Source organism: Lactuca saligna, chromosome 8 (assembly GCF_052625555.1).
Source record: "Lactuca saligna cultivar CGN05327 chromosome 8, ASM5262555v1, whole genome shotgun sequence".
Lineage (NCBI taxonomy): Eukaryota > Viridiplantae > Streptophyta > Magnoliopsida > Asterales > Asteraceae > Lactuca > Lactuca saligna.
In genome coordinates, this window is record NC_136424.1 from 89781937 (window position 1) to 89800669 (window position 18733).

The 18733-nt window shown below is 36.2% G+C and overlaps 2 protein-coding genes and 1 non-coding gene across 3 annotated transcripts; 2 read left to right on the top strand and 1 right to left on the bottom strand.

Moving 5' to 3' along the window:
• Nucleotides 1-239: 239 nt before the first annotated feature.
• Nucleotides 240-311, bottom strand: TRNAH-GUG (transfer RNA histidin (anticodon GUG)). Its single transcript has one exon. It is a non-coding gene; the product is annotated as a tRNA-His (tRNA).
• A 1900-nt stretch (nucleotides 312-2211) lies between these two features.
• Nucleotides 2212-2846, top strand: LOC145009886 (ABC transporter B family member 20-like). The gene is made up of 3 exons (XM_078968511.1): nucleotides 2212-2589; nucleotides 2672-2737; nucleotides 2802-2846. The coding sequence occupies exons 1-3, from the start codon at nucleotides 2227-2229 to the stop codon at nucleotides 2844-2846; spliced, it is 474 nt and encodes a 157-aa protein (XP_078824637.1). The 5' UTR covers nucleotides 2212-2226.
• Nucleotides 2847-2884: 38 nt separating this feature from the next.
• Nucleotides 2885-7220, top strand: LOC145009339 (ABC transporter B family member 20-like). The gene is made up of 7 exons (XM_078968047.1): nucleotides 2885-2977; nucleotides 3058-3258; nucleotides 3348-3607; nucleotides 3691-4010; nucleotides 4524-5088; nucleotides 5167-5782; nucleotides 5862-7220. The coding sequence occupies exons 1-7, from the start codon at nucleotides 2885-2887 to the stop codon at nucleotides 7095-7097; spliced, it is 3291 nt and encodes a 1096-aa protein (XP_078824173.1). The 3' UTR covers nucleotides 7098-7220.
• The last annotated feature ends 11513 nt before the right edge of the window (nucleotides 7221-18733 follow it).

Sequence of the window (18733 nt, forward strand, 5' to 3'; positions counted from 1 at the left end):
ACATTATCATAAAAAATAAAATAAATAAAAAAATAAAAAATAAAGACTCAGATTTGAAAGAATTTTAATTTTTTTATAAAACTATAAATAAACAATGTATAATTTTCTAATAAAATAGTAATATTAGATATCTAACAAAACATTGGCTATGAGTTAAAAAGAGTTTAAAAATACCATTTAGACGTCATAAAATGATTTGTAATAGAAAAAATAAACCTGAAATTAATCAAAAAATAAAGTGTGGCTGCTGGGATTCGAGCCCAGGTCTCCACGGCCACAACGTGGAATTCTTACCACTAAACTACAGCCACATTGCTGTTTAATTTATCTGCTACCTATTTAAAAACGACTAAACGTTAGATTATACTTGCAAAGAGTTTTAGTTAAAAAGATCATTATTTTCAATTTTTGGGTAAATTCTTTGCCTCAAATTATCATAATTATATCATTATAAACTATTATTATTATTATTATTTTGTAAAAAAATGTTTAGATAGATAGTTTTTTTTACGGACAAATGCATCTTTTATAGTTTTATCAAATCAAGTATGGATAAAAGGATTGTTATTTGTTATTGTTGGGCGAATCTTGCCTTCAATTACAATATAAAATTATAATCTTCTTTCTTAAAATAATATATGGACAGATAGGTGTTTGTAGGGACAAGAGTAAGCATAAATAAGTTTTGTTTATTCCTAATTTTCAACTTTTCCTTAGATGGTCTGTGCCAATTGACATTTCCAATACTTATGTACTTACTACTTAGAGACTTGTGTTTTCTTGATTTATTTTCAGATAAAATGTAGATATTTAACTTTTAAACTGTAATTAATAGAGATTAGGGACTTTATTACATATTAATTGTATCGATGAGCACTGAAATGTTTTTCGTATGTCATGTAATTTCAAATTTTCGATTGGTGAATGTGATGTTAGTTTGTTACAGATTATACTTTGTGAGGTAAGTTTAAGATGACATGGATTTGATAATCTTTCTTGCAATTTGTTTATATGACCATCAATTTACGGTTTCAAATTATATACTGTATCATTTTACCGACTTCTTTTTTCTGACAAATATAGTTTGGAACTTGAACTAGTTTCTAGATTTCTGTCCTTAATTCTTTATGTTGACAAGATGTCAAGATATTTATGTCAACTTTAAAAAACGGACCACCTACTTCGAAATTCTTCTAATTTTGAATCTGTGATGTTTTTGTCCTATAATTGAAAGTTTTTTAAGCACAGTGTACATATTACATATTATACTATTTAGTTTTGGATATCTTGAAATACAATTTTCAGAAATTATTCAAATATATTTCAAAAAAAAAATCAATGTGTGATATATTTAGAGTTCTTTTGAAAACCAGAGGATCATGGCATAGGAAGGTGATGTGATGTAGTGCATAACATCATAATGGAGGGACTAGGTTATAAATTTGCTTGCAGATATAAATTATTATGTGTCGATTCATATGATGGTAACCAAGATGGATGTAGTATATAGACACACCAATTTTTATTACCAATTTCATGGGTTGCATAATTTTATCAAAGATAGTTGATAATTATGATGTAAGTCGTAAGAGATCTTGTTGGTGTTGCTCGTTTGTTTGTATATAAGGATGACATCTTTATGTTTATGTGTTAATATTGTTGTGCAAGTAAAATGTGAATGAAATAAAAATGAAGTAGATCAAAATTTAAATTTTGTTCTATTTTTGTATTTGATATAAATTCAAATATCAATAAACGGGAATGAATTTAAAAAAAAAAAAAAAAATAGAATTTATGTGTTAATATTTTTTTTTCTCTTACTCAAATTACTAAAAAAATCTTTGCATAATTAATTACTTTTACACAATCTAACTGAAGAGTATGTGAGTTTAAGTGAATATAAGTAACTTTCACTTTCACAGGAGAACTTGATGGCTAAAAAGTAAAAACTAACCGTTTCTTTCCTCTGCTTTAACGCTTACGAGAGTGACATCCAAAATATGGTGGCGGGAACCTAGAGGGAGAAAACCCACGTATACAAATACAGTAAACGGAATCAAGAATCCAAACTACAAACAATCAGTCAAACCTCTTGATTCCACATTTCATGTTTATATCTCCTAACCTCTGATTATTTCTTCTAATCATCGATATCTCCATCTTTCAATCATTACGTTTTTCAAATTATTTTCTACACACCACCCAATCGAGCTTCCAATCTGAACAATGTTCTGGACTCCGCCGGAAGGTGTGGATCCCCAGCCCCTGACGCCGGTGTTGGAGAAGCCCGAAGTTCCCGACTCCCCGTTGCCTTACTTGGATACAACCACCAGTCGTCGGAAGTTTAATGGAAGGAAAGATGATATCGAGGAGGAGGAGGAGGAGGAAGTGATTCCGCCATCGGCTGTGCCATTTCTGGCATTGTTTGCCTGTGCAGACGGGCTTGATTTTCTTCTGATTATGTTGGGTTCGTTAGGTGCTGTTGTTCATGGTGCATCCCTCGTAGTGTTTTTACATTTATTTGGAAAGATTATTCATTTATTGAGCTTACGTAATAATGCAGATCAACTGTTCGACCATTTTTCCCAGGTACTCAGTGTCATATTCTATTCGAATTCTCTAATTTCTTTCAGAATTTCTCACGAACTGTTTGTTGTTTTTCAATATGCAGTATGCTCTGTATATCGTGTATATAGGCTTAACTGTTTTTACTGCTGGATGGATTGGTAAGATAAAAGTTCATTACATTTTAAAATTTACTAATTACCATATGAATCTTTTGATTTACCTTCATCTTACAGAGGTTTGGTGTTGGATTCTTACTGCTGAAAGACAAACTGCTGTAATTAGGACCAAATATGTTCAAGTTATATTAAACCAGAACATGACCTTTTTCGATACCTATGGAAACAATGGGGACATAGTCAACAAAATCTTGACTGATGTTCAAGTCATCCAATCTGTTATTGGTGAAAAGGTATACAGATTTTCTCTCATATTTGTTCATAATCACTTCTAGTTTTTCCATATTTAATTTAAAGAACAAAATTTAATCAGGTTGGAAATTACATTCAGCACATAGCAACATGCTTGTGTGGACTTGTCATTGCATTTTTAAACAGCTGGCAGATTGCATTTCTAGCATTAGCAACAGGCCCATTAATCATTGCTGCAGGTAGGATTTCAAATGTCTTCTTCTACAGGTTTCAAGAAAACCTTCAAGATGCTAATGATCATGCTGCAAGTGTTGCTAAAGAGGTGTGTAAATGTGTAAATCTTTTGAGGGTTTTTACTTTTTACATATGGAATAAAAACAAAGGTTGATGACAACTTAATACTTTTTTCAGGCACTATCAAACATTAGGACACTATATGCATTCACAAATGAAGCATTAGCCAAGTATTCTTACGCTTCTTCTCTTCAAGATACATTAAAATATGGCATCATTATAAGCCTTGTTCAAGGACTAGGATTTGGATTCACATATGGATTTGGAATGTGTTCTTGTGCGTTACAACTTTGGGTTGGAAGGTTTTTAGTCACAACTGGAAAATGCACAGGTGCTGAAATCGTGACATCCATTTTCGCTATAATTTTAAGTGGCCTGTAAGCAAGCAAACATCTTCTTCCTTTTTAACTTGTTGGAAAAGGGTATTATTGTCATTTTGTTTAGTGATGTTATGTTGTAGTGGGTTGAATCAGGCATCTAGGAATTTGTGTTCGTTTGAGGAAGGGCGAATAGCTGCATACAGACTGTATGAGGTTATAAGACATGCGGGGTCTACTTGTACAGATGATGATTCAGATGGACATAGTCTAGCTTCTGTTCAAGGAAAGATTGAGTTTAGGAATGTTTATTTCAGCTACCCTTCTTGTCCTGGGATTTCTATCTTGAATGGAATTTACCTTACTATCCCTGCCAAGAAAACTGTAGCACTTGTGGGAAGAAGTGGATCAGGAAAAAGCAGCTTAATTCCTCTTTTGGAAAGGCATTATGATCCAACTTTGGGTAACATGATTCTGACTCTACAAGGGTTTTATAGTATTACAAAAATAGTGTCTGTACTATCTGAGTTTTACTTTGTTAAGTCCAAAATTGAAATCTTTTTCAGTTTTGGTCCTCCTTACAAGGTTTTATTTTGATTTTGGTTCTAGAATGAAGAGTAAAGTACATTTTTCGTCCCTAGCCATCGCTAATTTTTGGAATTTTGGTTCGAAAAAAAGTCATTTTACTTAAAACAGGGACCAAAAATGTTATAAAAACCTTAAACAATGACTAAATTGCACGAGAAAACTTTTGGGAACAAGAATTGAAAAACAGATATAGTGTCGAAAATGTGATTTACTCAATAAAGAACAAAATCCATATGCTCATTGAAATAAGGACAAAATTTCTAGTGACCAAATTGATATGAAAACTTGAAATAAGGACTACAACTAACAAAAATAGATATCAAATGAACCCTAATTCTAATTTATTCATATTATTTTCAATTCTAATATTTGTCACTGTGGTAAACAGGATCTGTTCTTTTGGATGGAGTAAACACCAAAACCCTAAAGCTAGAATGGTTGAGACGCCAAATAGGACTTGTTACAAATGAACCAGCTTTAGTATCTTTAAGCATAGCAGAAAACATTGCATATGGACGCCCTGACGTCACTTCAGAACAGATCAAAAAAGCTGCAAAATTAGCACATGTGCATACATTCATAACCTCCCTTGAAAATGGATATGAAACCCACGTGGATAAACTTGGTTTAGAATTCACAGATGAACACAAGATTAAAATTTCTATTGCTAGAGCTGTTCTTTCAAACCCTCCAATTTTATTGCTTGATGAAGTTACAAGTAATCTTGATTTGGAAGCAGAAAGTAGTGTTCATGAAGTTTTAAGGATGATTACACTTGGGAGATCAACGGTCATGATCGCTCGGAGATTAAGTCTTGTAAAAGATGCCGACTTTATTGCTGTTGTAGAAAGTGGTCGATGTGTTGAAATGGGTACACATGATGAACTGATTAACACACGTGGTGTTTATTATGAGCTTCTTAAATGTGAACAAGTAGTCAAACTTCCTGAAAGGTATAATATTCTTTCACCAAAATGCAAGATATTCATAGCAATGTTTATGGTGGTTAAATGAATTTTTATATTTTGTAGATTACCAAGTAAGAATCACAATGAAAGGGTAGATGATGATGTCCCTCAGTTAAAAGAGAAAGATCAAAATTCACCATCGTTAACAAGAGTTATGAAGCTAAGTTTACCAGAGTGGATGTATGCAGTTTTGGGAAGTGTAGGGGCTTCAATTTATGGATCTTTTAGACCTATTCTTGCTTACATTGTTGGGTTGATAGTGACTTCATATTATAAAGCTGATAAAAGCCATAACATTCAAATTGAAGTTAACAAATGGTGCTTGATAATCGCATGTATGGCTATTGTTATTTTAGTGGCCACTGTTTTGCAACATTTTTACTTTGGAATTGTGGGAGAAAAAATAACAGAAAGAATTAGAAGGATGATGTTTTCAGCCATGGTTGGGAGTGAAGTAGGATGGTTTGATAAAGAAGAGAATAATAGTGACAAGTTGTTGACACACTTGGCTAATGATGCCACGTATGTTCGTGCTGCTTTCACTGATCAGCTTCCTGTTCTTGCCCAAGACTTTTCTGCTGCTTTTACTGCTGTAATTATTGGGTTGACTCTGGAATGGAGGTTGACCATGGTGGCGTTGACCACCATACCATTCCTCACATTCTCTGCATCTACACAGGTTTTTGGCTTTTTGTCACTATTCACAATTTATCTTCACCTTTTTATCGCTTTTAAAACAATTGATCTTAACTTTTCAGAAAACATGGATTTCTGGATTCTCACGTAGCATAGAGAAGCTTCACAAGAAAGCATCCATGGTTCTGCAAGATGCAGTAGGAAACATCTCGACTTTCATGGCGTATTCTGCTGGAAAGGAAGCATCAAGGCTTTACAGTTTATACCTAAAGAAAGTTTACAGAAGAACTTTCTATCATGGAATGTCTGTAGGATTCATGTTTGGGTTTTCAAGATTCATCCTCTTCGCCTGCAATTCTGTTCTACTTTGGTACACTAGTGTATCTGTAAAAAACGGGAATATCGATCTTCCAACAGCTCTTAGAGAATACATCGTTCTCTCATTTGCAACATTCGCGCTAGTGGAACCATTTGGGCTCGCGTTTAACATACACAAGACACGAAAAACTCTCATTAGGGTTTTTAAGATCATCGATCATGTTTCTGAGATTGATAAAGCTTCTGCACTTAAACCAGTTAGTGCGTATGGGACAATCGAGTTTAAAAATGTCGATTTCTGTTACCCAAATAGTCCGGAAATCATGGTGTTGAGAGATTTTACCGTGAAAATCGACGGCGGACATACGGTGGGTGTAGTCGGAGTTTCCGGTTCCGGTAAAAGTACGATACTTTCTCTGATTTTAAGATTCTACAATCCGATTTCCGGTGAGATTCTTCTAGATGGAGAAGATTTGAGAAAATTCAATCTACGGTGGTTAAGAAACCAGCTAGGGTTTGTCCAACAAGAACCGGTAATCTTCGCGACGACGATTAAACAAAACATAACCTACGCGAGACGTAATGCGAGCGAAACTGAAATCAAAGAGGCGGCAAGAATCGCAAACGCCCACCATTTCATAAGCAGTTTGCCGAACGGATACGACACTCCGGTGGGTCCCGGCGGCGTGGAGTTAACGCCGGGCCAGAAACTGAGAATCGCGATTGCGCGTGTGGTGTTGAAAAACGCGCCGATTTTGTTGCTTGATGAAGCTGATGGGACGATTGAACATGAATCGAGACGTGTGGTGCAGGAGGCTCTTGATACGCTTTTGATCGGAAGTAAAACGACGATTTTGGTTGCGAGGAGGGCGGCGATGATGAAACGAGTAGATAAGATTTTGGTTGTCAATGGAGGTCAAATTGTGGAGCAAGGGACTCATGATTCGCTTGCGGCGATGAAAGATGGTGTTTATGCGAAGTTGACACAGCCTTGTTTTGTTACAGGACTTCGGCCTCAATTTATTGGTTCTACAAGGTAAGATTTGGATAGTGTGTACGAATCACATGTTATTTTATGATTCTTGGCGTGTTGTTGTAAATCTTTAATTATATACATTTGAATTTGCACAAAGAGGTCAATGATATATGATTCTTTTATCTTTTGTAAAGGCTATTGATAGTACTTTGAGTTGGTTAACTCATGTGTATATAGAATACCAAGATGAGACAATTACACATTGGTTTATATGAGTGATTTTGCTATTTGTTATTTGTTGGTTTTAGACTAGCTAGATGAACATGCTAAAGTCGCGCCTGTCAAGTGCATGGATGCATTGCCATGCTTACTAGAAGATCTCGCGACACATAGTACATGTACTTTGTCACTACATGTTCGTGGACTGGAGTGGTGTGGACTAGTACAAACATCATGTTGGATTGGGATGTGTTATGGATGTACGACACCGTTGGTACCAATTTCTAAACGACACTGGTAAATACTTGTGTTTCGTAGAGTTGGAGTAGCAAAATGGGTGTTTGGGGTGGAAGTCATGAGCCACTTAGAACACTCAACAATGTAGGCACACAAGTAGGGAATTGGGTAGTTCATTTGAGATAGGATGCACAGAGAGACTCATGACTATCATATGACGTTTTTGGGAATATCTGTTGTTTTAGGTGATATGTGATGCTTTTGGTGGTATGTGTTGTTTTTTGTGGTATGAGATGATTTTGGTGTTATATGTGTTGTATGTGCGAGTAAGAAAGAGGTATTTATTGCTTAGTTTTGTTTTGTCGTAAATTGAATTGGTGGCCCGTGTGGGAATTGTAGTATCCTTATGACTGCGACTATATGCAATTTCATTAACTCACTCAACAGAGTATGCCACTTGTTTGTTGTGCTTTACGCCTTTGGCTCGGTACATGTAGCTTAGGAGCGTGGATTGGTGAGGTTGGAGTATTTATCTTTGGGTAGTATGTTTTTATTTAGACCATACCACTTGGATATGTTTTGGTTGTTACTTTTGTTCCATAATGATTTTCTTAAACTTAAACCCTTTTAATCTGGTTGTTTTTAAAAGATGGTAACATGGAGTTTATTTTAAATTACGAATTAATAAAAGACTTCAGTTGCATTTTCTCTTAAAAAGGTGTCAAATAAAATGAAAAAATTTTGGGATAACACTCATGACGTTACACACTATGCGCAGAATGCCTTCAGTCAAATGATCATGCAGTTGGAGAAAAATATTGCATATCTTGGTTCTCTATTTCCCGGTCTAACAATTGAGCTTTCCGTTCTTCATTAGCTTGTAAAATACATAATTGCATATCTTGGTTCTCTATTTCTCAGTCCAACAATTGAGCTTTATGTTCTTCATTAGCTTGTAATATTCATAATTTTTCATCCCGGTACCATTGTTTCCTATTCCACCCATGTTCGGGTTACAGTATTTATGGCGGCAATTTCATTGATGAGATCAAATATTTCATTTTGTGTTGACGATATTGATGCCGCTTTCTTTCCTCTGAGCTGGTGAGTTTTCAACATTAAATGTTTGTTGGGGATGAAGATGTTTTGGTTCATTTTGAAGAAGGAGGTGGGGAGTCTTCACCAAAAAATTTAACTGACGCCATTTTGTGTGGCCTTTCGACCACTCCCAAGCTTTTTCATAAGGAAAAGCTTTCTGATTACTAGTCCTCTGATACCCGTTTTGTGTATCTTTTAAAACATCAGCTTCAGATCTCCCGATAGCCAAACTTTTCATCCTATGGTTGTAGATGCAGATGAAATCATTATATTTTTTGGAAGGTCTGTCCATTTTGAGTTTACTTGGTGTCGTGACCGATCCGAACCTCCCATTTGAGCATTAAAATGCTCTAGAATCCGCTCCCAAAATGCATCTGACCTTTGTTGATTTTTGTGTTGTTTATCTTCAGAAACATCAACATATGCCCTAGTCAAAGCCAACTCTTCACGTTCCACCCATTTCTTTGATTTCTAGCGCTTTGTATAGTTGCTTTTTTTTCTCAGCAATGGGTTGCAACTCGTTGTCTTCTTCTTTTCTTTCGGGAGCTGGGACATCACTAGAACCGTCATATTCTACGTTCTGAGAATCACAAAACCGGAAAGTCTCAGGATGAGAATATTAGAATTGGGTTTTTGGAACCTTTTGAGAAAACTGATTACATTGATTATAACCCTAATTTTCCTCTGAAAGCCTAAGTGTGTTGTCAGATTATTGCATTGGGTAATATTTTTGTAGATAGTTTTGGTTTTGTTGGTAATTTTGGTATTGTTGATAGTTTGGGTTTTGAAATCCTGGAGAAGAAAATGGAATATCTTGACTTGAACCGCCTTGCCTGGATTTACGACTTAGGTATAACCGATTTGTTTAGCTTTGCCTCTTAAATCCATTGAAGGCAACTAAAGCGGAAAGTTTTTTATATAGAATTTGTAGTTTTGGTTGTCATATTTGGATCCTCAAGGTATGAAATTTGAAGTAAAATATGTTTTTTGGGTGGCTCACGACGTGAGGGAAGCACCGTCACGTCGTGAAATGGCCACGATAAACAGGAAAGATCATTTAAGTGTCACGACATGACACTGTGTTGGTCACGACGTGACACTTGATCAAGGCAAACCTTAATTTTCGAACATTGGATCCTATTTAAAGGAAGTGAAGGGCTATGGTTTCCTTCACCTTCAGCCTCCATCACCTCCAAAACCATCTTGAGAAACCTTAATCCATCTCCTCCAATTTTTTAGCTTATTTTGATGCTTTGGATTGTTTTTGAATGAAGAAGAAGGCATTGAAAGTCTCGAGAGCATCTTGACAAGCTTAGGACTTCATTTTTAGGCATCTTTGGACCTATATATGTATGTGTCCAAGATCCAAACTTAATGCTTCTAGGTTGCTATATATAAGTCCTTATCCCTTTATCTTCAAGTTTGAGCAAGTTGAAGTGACGATGTTCCATAAAGTTGGCAACTTTATGGATCCTTGAAGCTGTTTTAGTGTTATATGGTTCATGTAACACCCAGAATCAGAAAGACCAAGAAAGGAAAGGAAACCCTAAGTCAAAAAGGGGGTCAACTCGTCGAGTTTAGTGAAGAACTCGACGAGTCGGAGCGGGCTCCGTGTCGCAGAATAAGTGGCCGACTCGACAAGACTGGTCTGGGTTGGGAAAACCCTAATTCTGGGACTTGGTACCCTATTTAAGCATCTTATTCTCTTCCCGAGGGTTCATTACAGCCTCTCTCATCCAGAACCCTAAAACCCTAGCCACTCAACTTCATTCTTGAGCTTTTGGTGAAGATTAAGGTCCATTGGAGTGGATTTTGAAGGCTTGGAAGAAAGGAGCAAGGAAGGAAGAGTAGATCCAGCCTCCATATCGACTTGGCAACTGTTAGGAGGTAAAAAGTCTGGACCTTGAGCTTTCAATTGATAGATCCCCTTTCTAGCTTGCCTTTTTGTCACATTTGGATCATTTCCAAGGTTAATTCGAGTATTAAACCCTTGAGGATGGATTGGACAATAGATCTGGATACTCTTGAGCTTTAGAAGCTCAAAGTTGTTGGCTTTATTTAGCTGAGATCCGATTTCATGACCTAGACCTTCTTTCTAGCTTAGATTAAGAGTTTTGGCTTCATAACACCTTGCATGCACGTAAAGTTAGCAACTTTACGTGCAATGCTAGCATAAGGAGTCCAGATCTATGAGTTTGAGGTGTTGGAATGGACTGGAATCGGCAAAATAGACTTGTCATAAGATGGACTCAGCGAGTTAGTTCATGGACTCGATGAGTCGGGTTGCAAACCCAAACCCTTCTGTTTATGAGTCGGATCAGTGAGTGGGGTTAGAGAAGGACTCAGCCAGTCTATGCCCGTAATGGACATGAAGATCATGGTACTCGACGAGTTCAAGGAGGAACTCGGCGAGTCCAAGGCAATCTCCTTAGCTTATGAAGATGGACTCGACGAGTTGTAGAACAACTCGGCGAGTCAGTTAAAGATGGTCACGAATGTTTAATTGAAGGAGAACCCGTCGAATTGTTGTTAGATTTGACGAGTAGAGTCAAGGCTGTCTTGGGATTTGAGGAGCACGGATTCGACGAGTTGGTAGAACAACTCGGCGAGTCGAGTCAACTGGAAGTTGACTCTGACCGTTGACTTTGATCTTGAGAAGGACCTTGATCAAAGTTGACCTAGTTGACTTCTGGAGGACAGTTAGGCTAATTGTTATTATTGGTATTGGTAGCTCGGGGAGCTAGAGGAGCAGTGGTTCAGAGAGTTGTCGGATATCAATTAGAGGGTTATCAGCAACTTCAGCAGTTTGAGGTGAGTTTTCCTTTGTGTGAATGGGTCTACGGCCACAATGCCAGCCCATGTAGTTATGAGTAGGAAGACCTGGGGGTTAACTCTAGGCACTGTTTGCTAGTATGATATTCAGGACCAAGGTCCAATGTCGGGCAGGTGCCCAAGGATTGTTTGCATGATAAATTATACTTGTCGTCTGTGTGACACTTGTATATGCATGGTAGGGAGGTGAGTGTGGGTGAGGTCCTGTATCTCACCACTAGCAGAGTACGGGACGGTGTTCCGTATCTCATTAGTAGCAAATCAGGGGCGAGGCCCGAGATAGGAAAAGAGTGAGTGTGGATGGGGGCCCGTATCTCACTAATAGTAGGAGCTTGGACGGGGTTCCATGACTCATATTCAGTAGGACAGGGGCGAGGCCCAAGATAGGCGAGGTCTTAGAACAGGAATACAGTAGGGTACGTTCAGTTTATGTGTTATATATTATGGTTATATGTAGTATGTGCTTAGCGGGCGGGGCCCAGAGACAAGCGAAGCCTAAGAGAAACAGATATGTATCCGAGCGGGGCTCGAAGCTAGGCGGGGCCTAGATTGGCGGGGACGTTGTAGCGGGCGTGGCCTAGTATTTGCAGTATGTGATTATGTAGGGTATGTGGTAGGTTGGGGAACTCACTAGGCTTCGTGCTTATAGTTTTCAGTTTTGGTTTCAAGTACTTCCGGTAGCGGAGGGAAGAGCTTGGGAGGATCTCATGGCACACATCATTGATTATTTAGCCTGAGATGTTTTACTCTGATAATAAGACCTAGGACCGACTATCCAACCCAACCGATCCTCACAGATCCTAAATCATGATTATCTTGAGGAATCACCCAACCTCATGAATCGTTTGAGCAACTGTTTGACTACACCGCTATGGGATTCCTTATCCAATGTAAGTCATATAAAGGCAACCAATGTTCATAGATTTGATAAATATGGTATCCCATTTTATCTACGTCTATGGGTTATAATTCCATGCTATCAACGTATTTCAGTAGACTGTCTAGATGAGTCAAGTGTTGTCATCTACTTTGGTCGATGACCCAGACATACTTGCCAGTTGCCTGATCTGGACCCACCATTTTATGGTCATCCAAGAAAAAGGAGGAATACGACACTCCGCTATCTAATCTGACACTCTACCCTAGAATTAGACCTAACTATTGTCCATCCTATCTGGAACTAAACACCTTTTTCAAGTCTTATTATAACTATTCCAGACTTATGCCAAAGGCAATCTATGTCCAATACAATTCCTAATCCAATAGTATTATCATATTTATACAAGTAGTACATAACACAAATAATATAGATAAACATATATTATCACTTATAAATAATAGTTTTATTTAAGATTATGTTGTTAATAACAACTACACACTCACTTGACAGAGTATCTGGTGATTGGTGAATCGGGTAGAGCTTCGCCTTACACCTTTTCGAATAGACCTAGATGTATATAATGCTTAGTCTTAATCTATTTTCATACTTCATGGAATTATTATCCTAAGGGTTCAAATTCCTCAACAATCCTAAAGTCTACCTCAAGATCTACTAAGTAAGGATCAGCTAGGTAGGACAGTCTGGAGGTAGGACCATTACAGGGTATAGCATTTTTGAAATCCAACATGACCATCTCGACACTTCTCGTGTAAGTAGATCAATAAGTATAAAGACTTGGATTCGTTGATAAAACTTATTTATAGGTTCATAATAACGACTTATGACTATAAATATAAGTTACACTGAAAAGACTATATTATAGCTTAACTTACAGAGGTTCTTCCTGACAAAAGTTAGGAAATTGCACTAGTAAAGCTTCTATTCGTTAGCTACTATTACTTCAAGGATTGTAGGGCTTCAACGAAGGCTAACACTAAGATAAAACAGGCTAAAATTCAAAGAATACTAAGAGAGAAATTTTATAGCAGTGAGGGATTTGGACTGACTGAATGCTATTTATAGGAAGGAAAATTGGTTTGTGTGTCATGCACAGACCTGGTGCACGCCGCCCACAAACCAGGCGTGCGCCGCGCACTTGACCTGTTCAACCTTTGTGCACCTGACACATGTTCGAATATGGGTAGGGTTGTGTGGCGGCTTCTAGAACGCTCTATGTGTCTGTTAGGCATGTCAAACCCAACAAATAATATGGGTACAACATACTCCAAATACACCACTTTAATGCACTAAAAAGTAGTACAAGGAAAGTAGGGTCGAACCACAGAGACACGGGATAAAAGTCTATACCTCTTTGCGCAAGGTACTTTAGTCACAAAGGGTTTTTTTTTTTTTTTTTTTTTTTTTTTTTTTTTTTTTGCAAAAGTAAAACAATAAAATAACAATCTACTTTAAAAGCATTCACAAAGTGAAATAAACTTGTAAACAATTTGATTAGAGGGTTCTAGTTCTAGTTCTCAATGTTGTTGTTCAACTTGATTATGAATTGATGTAATTCATGATTGGTATTCTTAGTTGGTATTGAAAGATATTAACGCACTCTAATACATCTCACTTGCCAAATTATCTAACCAAAACACGCTCTTTGACTAGACCTAGCTTTACTAATTCAACCTAAACATGCTCTTAGATTGTATTAAAAATTGCATTAAGTTTTCTACAAGCTTCCCAACAATGTTCATTTTTTCTCATACGCTCGAAAGTGTGAAAACATGTGATATATGTTTTACAATAAGAAACTTCTTGCTTGTTACCAATTATTAACTTAATAGAACGATAGGTGCCCTAAAATTTAATTAACTACACAAAAATTCAATTCATGAAGGTGGCCAATCAGACACAAATCAAATTTAAGGATTCTAGTTAAACAAAAACATAATCACTAGAAGAGAATCACAAATCAAACATGAAATCGTATGCTTCAAGTCAAGCAATCAACATGCTTTGAACAAGAACTAGAAATTAGGGTTTCTTAGCCACACATGGCTAAGAACAAATCAATTAAAGAAAAAGATGGAATTGGAAATGTTTAATGCTTACAAATTGAAATCAAAAGTGTTTGCAATGATTTATCCTTCTTAAAAGCTCCAAGAAATCTCCCAAATTTGCCCAAGATTGCTAGACATTCTCCAAAAACCGTCTCCGGATGATAAAATGATGTATTCCCTTGTTTTATTAAGTCTCACGTGCTTGCCATAAGACCATGCATTTTTAGTCTGGTCATTCATTTTGCCCATGTGTTTTTAGCATGGCCATTTGTCGTGACCATGTGTTTTTGGCATGGCCCAATGTTTTTGCTAAGAGTCCAATAAGTCTTCACTGTTGGCTCCATCTTCAATCTAGCTTCACCACGAGTCATGTTGCTCAAATATAAGATGAGAAAGGACAAACACGGCCTGTGTCGGTGTGGCATAAACCGTGTTTCAAACGTAGTCATTTGTTATGATGATAATGCGACAACAACTCAGGTTATGTCTTCATGTTCTCTTCCATGGCATGACCGGTACATCTTATTTTCATGCTTCAAAGCTACATGATCCTAGTTCCATGCTCCATGCTCCAAGATCTAAGTTCCATGCTCCATAATGCCTGCAAAATAAATCAAAAATAGTGAAGCACAAGACATTCTTAATGAAATATGCAATTGTCCAAATATTTAACTAAATGCAAGAATTATGAAGTAGAATGCTATGAAAGGATGGAAATAAACATGCAAAATAGGTGCATAAAATGCACCTATCAAACTCCCCAAGCTTAGACATTTCTTGTCCTTAAGAAAGAACAAAATTAAGAATCACCCTAGAGAAGACGATAGGTGAGTAAAAAGAAACTAAGATGAGAAGAACGAAAGGAACTTAAAGGACCTAAAGGGAATTAAGAGTGAATGCATAAAATAAAAGAAAAACTAATGAAAACAAGATACTTACAAAAAGATGCTTAAGAAAAATGTACCAAAGAAAAATTCAAAAACACAAATAATTTTTTATTATTATAGGATCAGACTTTACATCAATGGGGCTCTAATCACTAATACCTAGGTGACCATCCTATTACCTTTCATGTATCATAAACTCCCAAAGCAAGGAAGACCATGAAACAGTGTAACCCAATAATCCAACCTTAGTTTTTTTTAAATTTTATACCTTAATTAGCTTTGTGAGCGAAAATTACATAGTCCGGGATCTCATGTCATTAAGACTAGATAGTCAAGAATTAGAATCGACGCATCCTTAAGAACACATCACGACAAATCATCTTTCGCTGAAGCATGGGCCCAACCGAAGGGGCCCAACTCCTATGCTTTCACTTTTTCGAGAGTCACAAGTATCATATCACACAACTCTTCATTCACCAAATTTGACTTTAAGATGGATTCTGATTTGATTGAACTTGGGTTTGCATCTTCGTTTTGAGCTTGAATTCTTTAATCAACTTTTTGAATTTCTTAAAATTTCTTCGATTGAGTGTTTGAAATTTTGATTTGGGTACTGGATATGATAGTTGTACCATTTCTTCCTTCTTGATTGTGTGGATCTGATACTTAAGCTCTCTGTTACTGCGAGGGTAATGCGTGTCAACAAATAGGTCCATGTTCTGTGGGTCCAGAGATGTCGATAAATATTCTTTTTAAACATTCAAAAACAAATCATCCCAAAACTATTATTACCACTCACAAAAACCTTTCGGAATGTCATTTTTTATTATATAAACTCGAGGCCTTGAATTACGGTGTTTTGGTCCCCTGGTTATGACAGTTGATTCTACAATTCCAATAATGAATCTGGTCGCTTCAGATTATTTTTTTTCATTTTCCAACTTCACGAAGCTATGATATGTAAAGATTATGCTTAGCTCGTATTTTATTTTTATTTTTATCTTTGAATTCTTTGAAATGAATGCACTAAAAAAAGAAAATAAGAAAAGTAAATTTTTTTTTTTGAAAAGTTTTGGATGATATACATGAACACTACTAGAAAAACAACCTTTTACGATGCTTATTGCGCGTCGTAAAAGGCTCAGACGACGCGCAAATGCGCGTCAAGGAAGGCCCTATAATAAAGAGAGACGACGCGCATTTACGACGCTCATTTACGACGCGCGTTTACGACACGCAATGCGTATCAAGGAAGGCCATGTCATAAAGGAAGACGACACGCATTCGCGTGTCGTAACCTTACGACACACGTGTTAATTACACGCAATGCATATCAAGAAAGCCCCTGTCAAGAAAGGTCATGTCATAAATGAAGATGACACACATTTTTACGTTCATAATTTTAAATGTTTAAAAAAAATATTATTTATAGATTTACTAATTTTCAAATTAAATAATACATTAAAAATCTCATAATACAAAATAAAATACCATAAATAACAAAGATAATTCATTTCACTAATATGTCAAATACAAATAATTATTCCAAAAATGAGTAAATGTTATAAAAAAATGAACTCATTTATATATAATTGCATCATCTAGCTTAGTAGCTATGTGCCAACAACTCTCTGTGTGTTTACTTTTTCTTGAGTCTCGTTTCCTCCAAAGCTTCTAGCCATTCCAAAATATGATATCTTGAGTCTCGTTTCAAGAACCAAAATCACCTTCAATCACCCAATTAAACTCTAATGTTGGTAGACTGAGAGTTCCAGAATCAAGTTTACATCCATCACCTTCAATCACCCATTTAAAATCTAGATCTCCTGTTGTTTAAAGGAAATTGGTGTTTGTAATCTATGAACAAAAAACGCAAAGACCAAGGTTAACATTTGTTATACAGAAAGCACAACTGGACATATACACTACTAGAAAAACAACCTTTTACGACGCTCATTGCGCGTCGTAAAAGGCTTAGACGACGCGCAAATGCGTGTCAAGGAAGGCCCTGTCATATAGAGAGACGACGCGCATTTACGACGCTCATTTACGACGCGCAATTACGACGCGCGTTTACGACACGCAATGCGTATCAAGGAAGGCCCTGTCATAAAGGAAGATGACACGCATTCGCGTGTCGTAACCTTACGACGCGCGTGTTAATGACACGCAATGCGTATCAAGAAAGCCCCTGTCAAGAAAGCCCATGTCATAAATGAAGATGACACACATTTTTGCGTATCGTAAATTTAAATATTTAAAAAAAATAAATTTATATATTTATTAATTTTTAAATTAAATTTGCATTTAATTTCTCATAATAGAAATAAAATACCATATACAAAAAATACAATCCATTGCATAATATAAAATAAAATTTCATACTCAAAAAATAAAATAAATTGCACAAATTGTAATGTCATACAAAGAATCATTCAAATGTTAAACAAAAATAATACATTGCTAACATGGGTTATACATTCATATAAAACTAACAAATAATCATACAAATATGTTTCTTACTGGAAAGGAATGTCAAACATGATTACAAGTCTCCCTTAATCTTGATTACTCACCTGCTTAAGTAGAATGTTGTTGTTGAGAAGGTTACCTAGCAACAGAGAAAAACACAACACCTCTCCCACAATCACAACATCATTTACAGAGAAAGGGTTGTCAATTACTTTCATTAATACTTTCATTCAATCACAAAAATATTAAATAAAAGGGTGAAACAGTAACTTACTTTTGATAAGTTGATCTCCCTTAGAGCAAACACAACTAAAGCATTGAACAAGACCCTATTTCAAAATTTTATAAATACACAAATGATGATACCTGATATTGGAATACACACTTTGAGACATGAATAAATACAAGTAGATTAACCTGGATACATAGGAAGTAAAGATGGAAGGTGCCAGAACTCCGGGGGCATTGGGTTGGTTCCTTCCCACTCGCACACACCAAGCCAGAACTCCACTTAATCCAGCACCAAAATAAGCCTGCATTCAGAAAGCTGCAGGGGTGAGTCACAATTCAAGAATCTATTAAAATTTGAGGAATAACATGTTCAACCAAAACAATATTAGAAAACAGGGTTAAATGTGAAACATAGCAACGTAATAATTATCAAGGTGCTGGAAAACTTGAAATCTAGATTATTTGCTTGTTTGTACATCCAGACGATTTTATCACGAACATAAGTCATGTTATCAACTTTCTGAAGAAGTATACCAAGACATTTGTAGGAGAAGAATACTCTCAATAAGATAATTTAATTAAAAAAATGTAATGATAATGATAATGAGTTCATACCTGTGAAGTAGTGCAGAATGCTCATCATCATATGTATAAAGCTCATACTGCTTTGCAAAAGCATTACCAAGAGAAATGACCCAATCAATGTCTTGAACAACATCCAAAGTTTCTGCAAGAAACTGCAAACAAAAAAAGAAATAAATAATAACGACATGAAAAG

Bases quoted from the DNA above. Each gene is read 5' to 3' on its own strand.
- LOC145009339 (XM_078968047.1), top strand. From the start codon at position 2,885: ATGACCTTTTTCGATACCTATGGAAACAATGGGGACATAGTCAACAAA. The intron at 3,259-3,347 runs GTGTGTAAATGT...TACTTTTTTCAG, and splicing joins CTGCAAGTGTTGCTAAAGAG to GCACTATCAAACATTAGGAC. The intron at 4,011-4,523 runs GTAACATGATTC...TGTGGTAAACAG, and splicing joins GCATTATGATCCAACTTTGG to GATCTGTTCTTTTGGATGGA.
- LOC145009886 (XM_078968511.1), top strand. From the start codon at position 2,227: ATGTTCTGGACTCCGCCGGAAGGTGTGGATCCCCAGCCCCTGACGCCG. The intron at 2,590-2,671 runs GTACTCAGTGTC...TTCAATATGCAG, and splicing joins TGTTCGACCATTTTTCCCAG to TATGCTCTGTATATCGTGTA. The intron at 2,738-2,801 runs GTTCATTACATT...TTCATCTTACAG, and splicing joins GATGGATTGGTAAGATAAAA to AGGTTTGGTGTTGGATTCTT.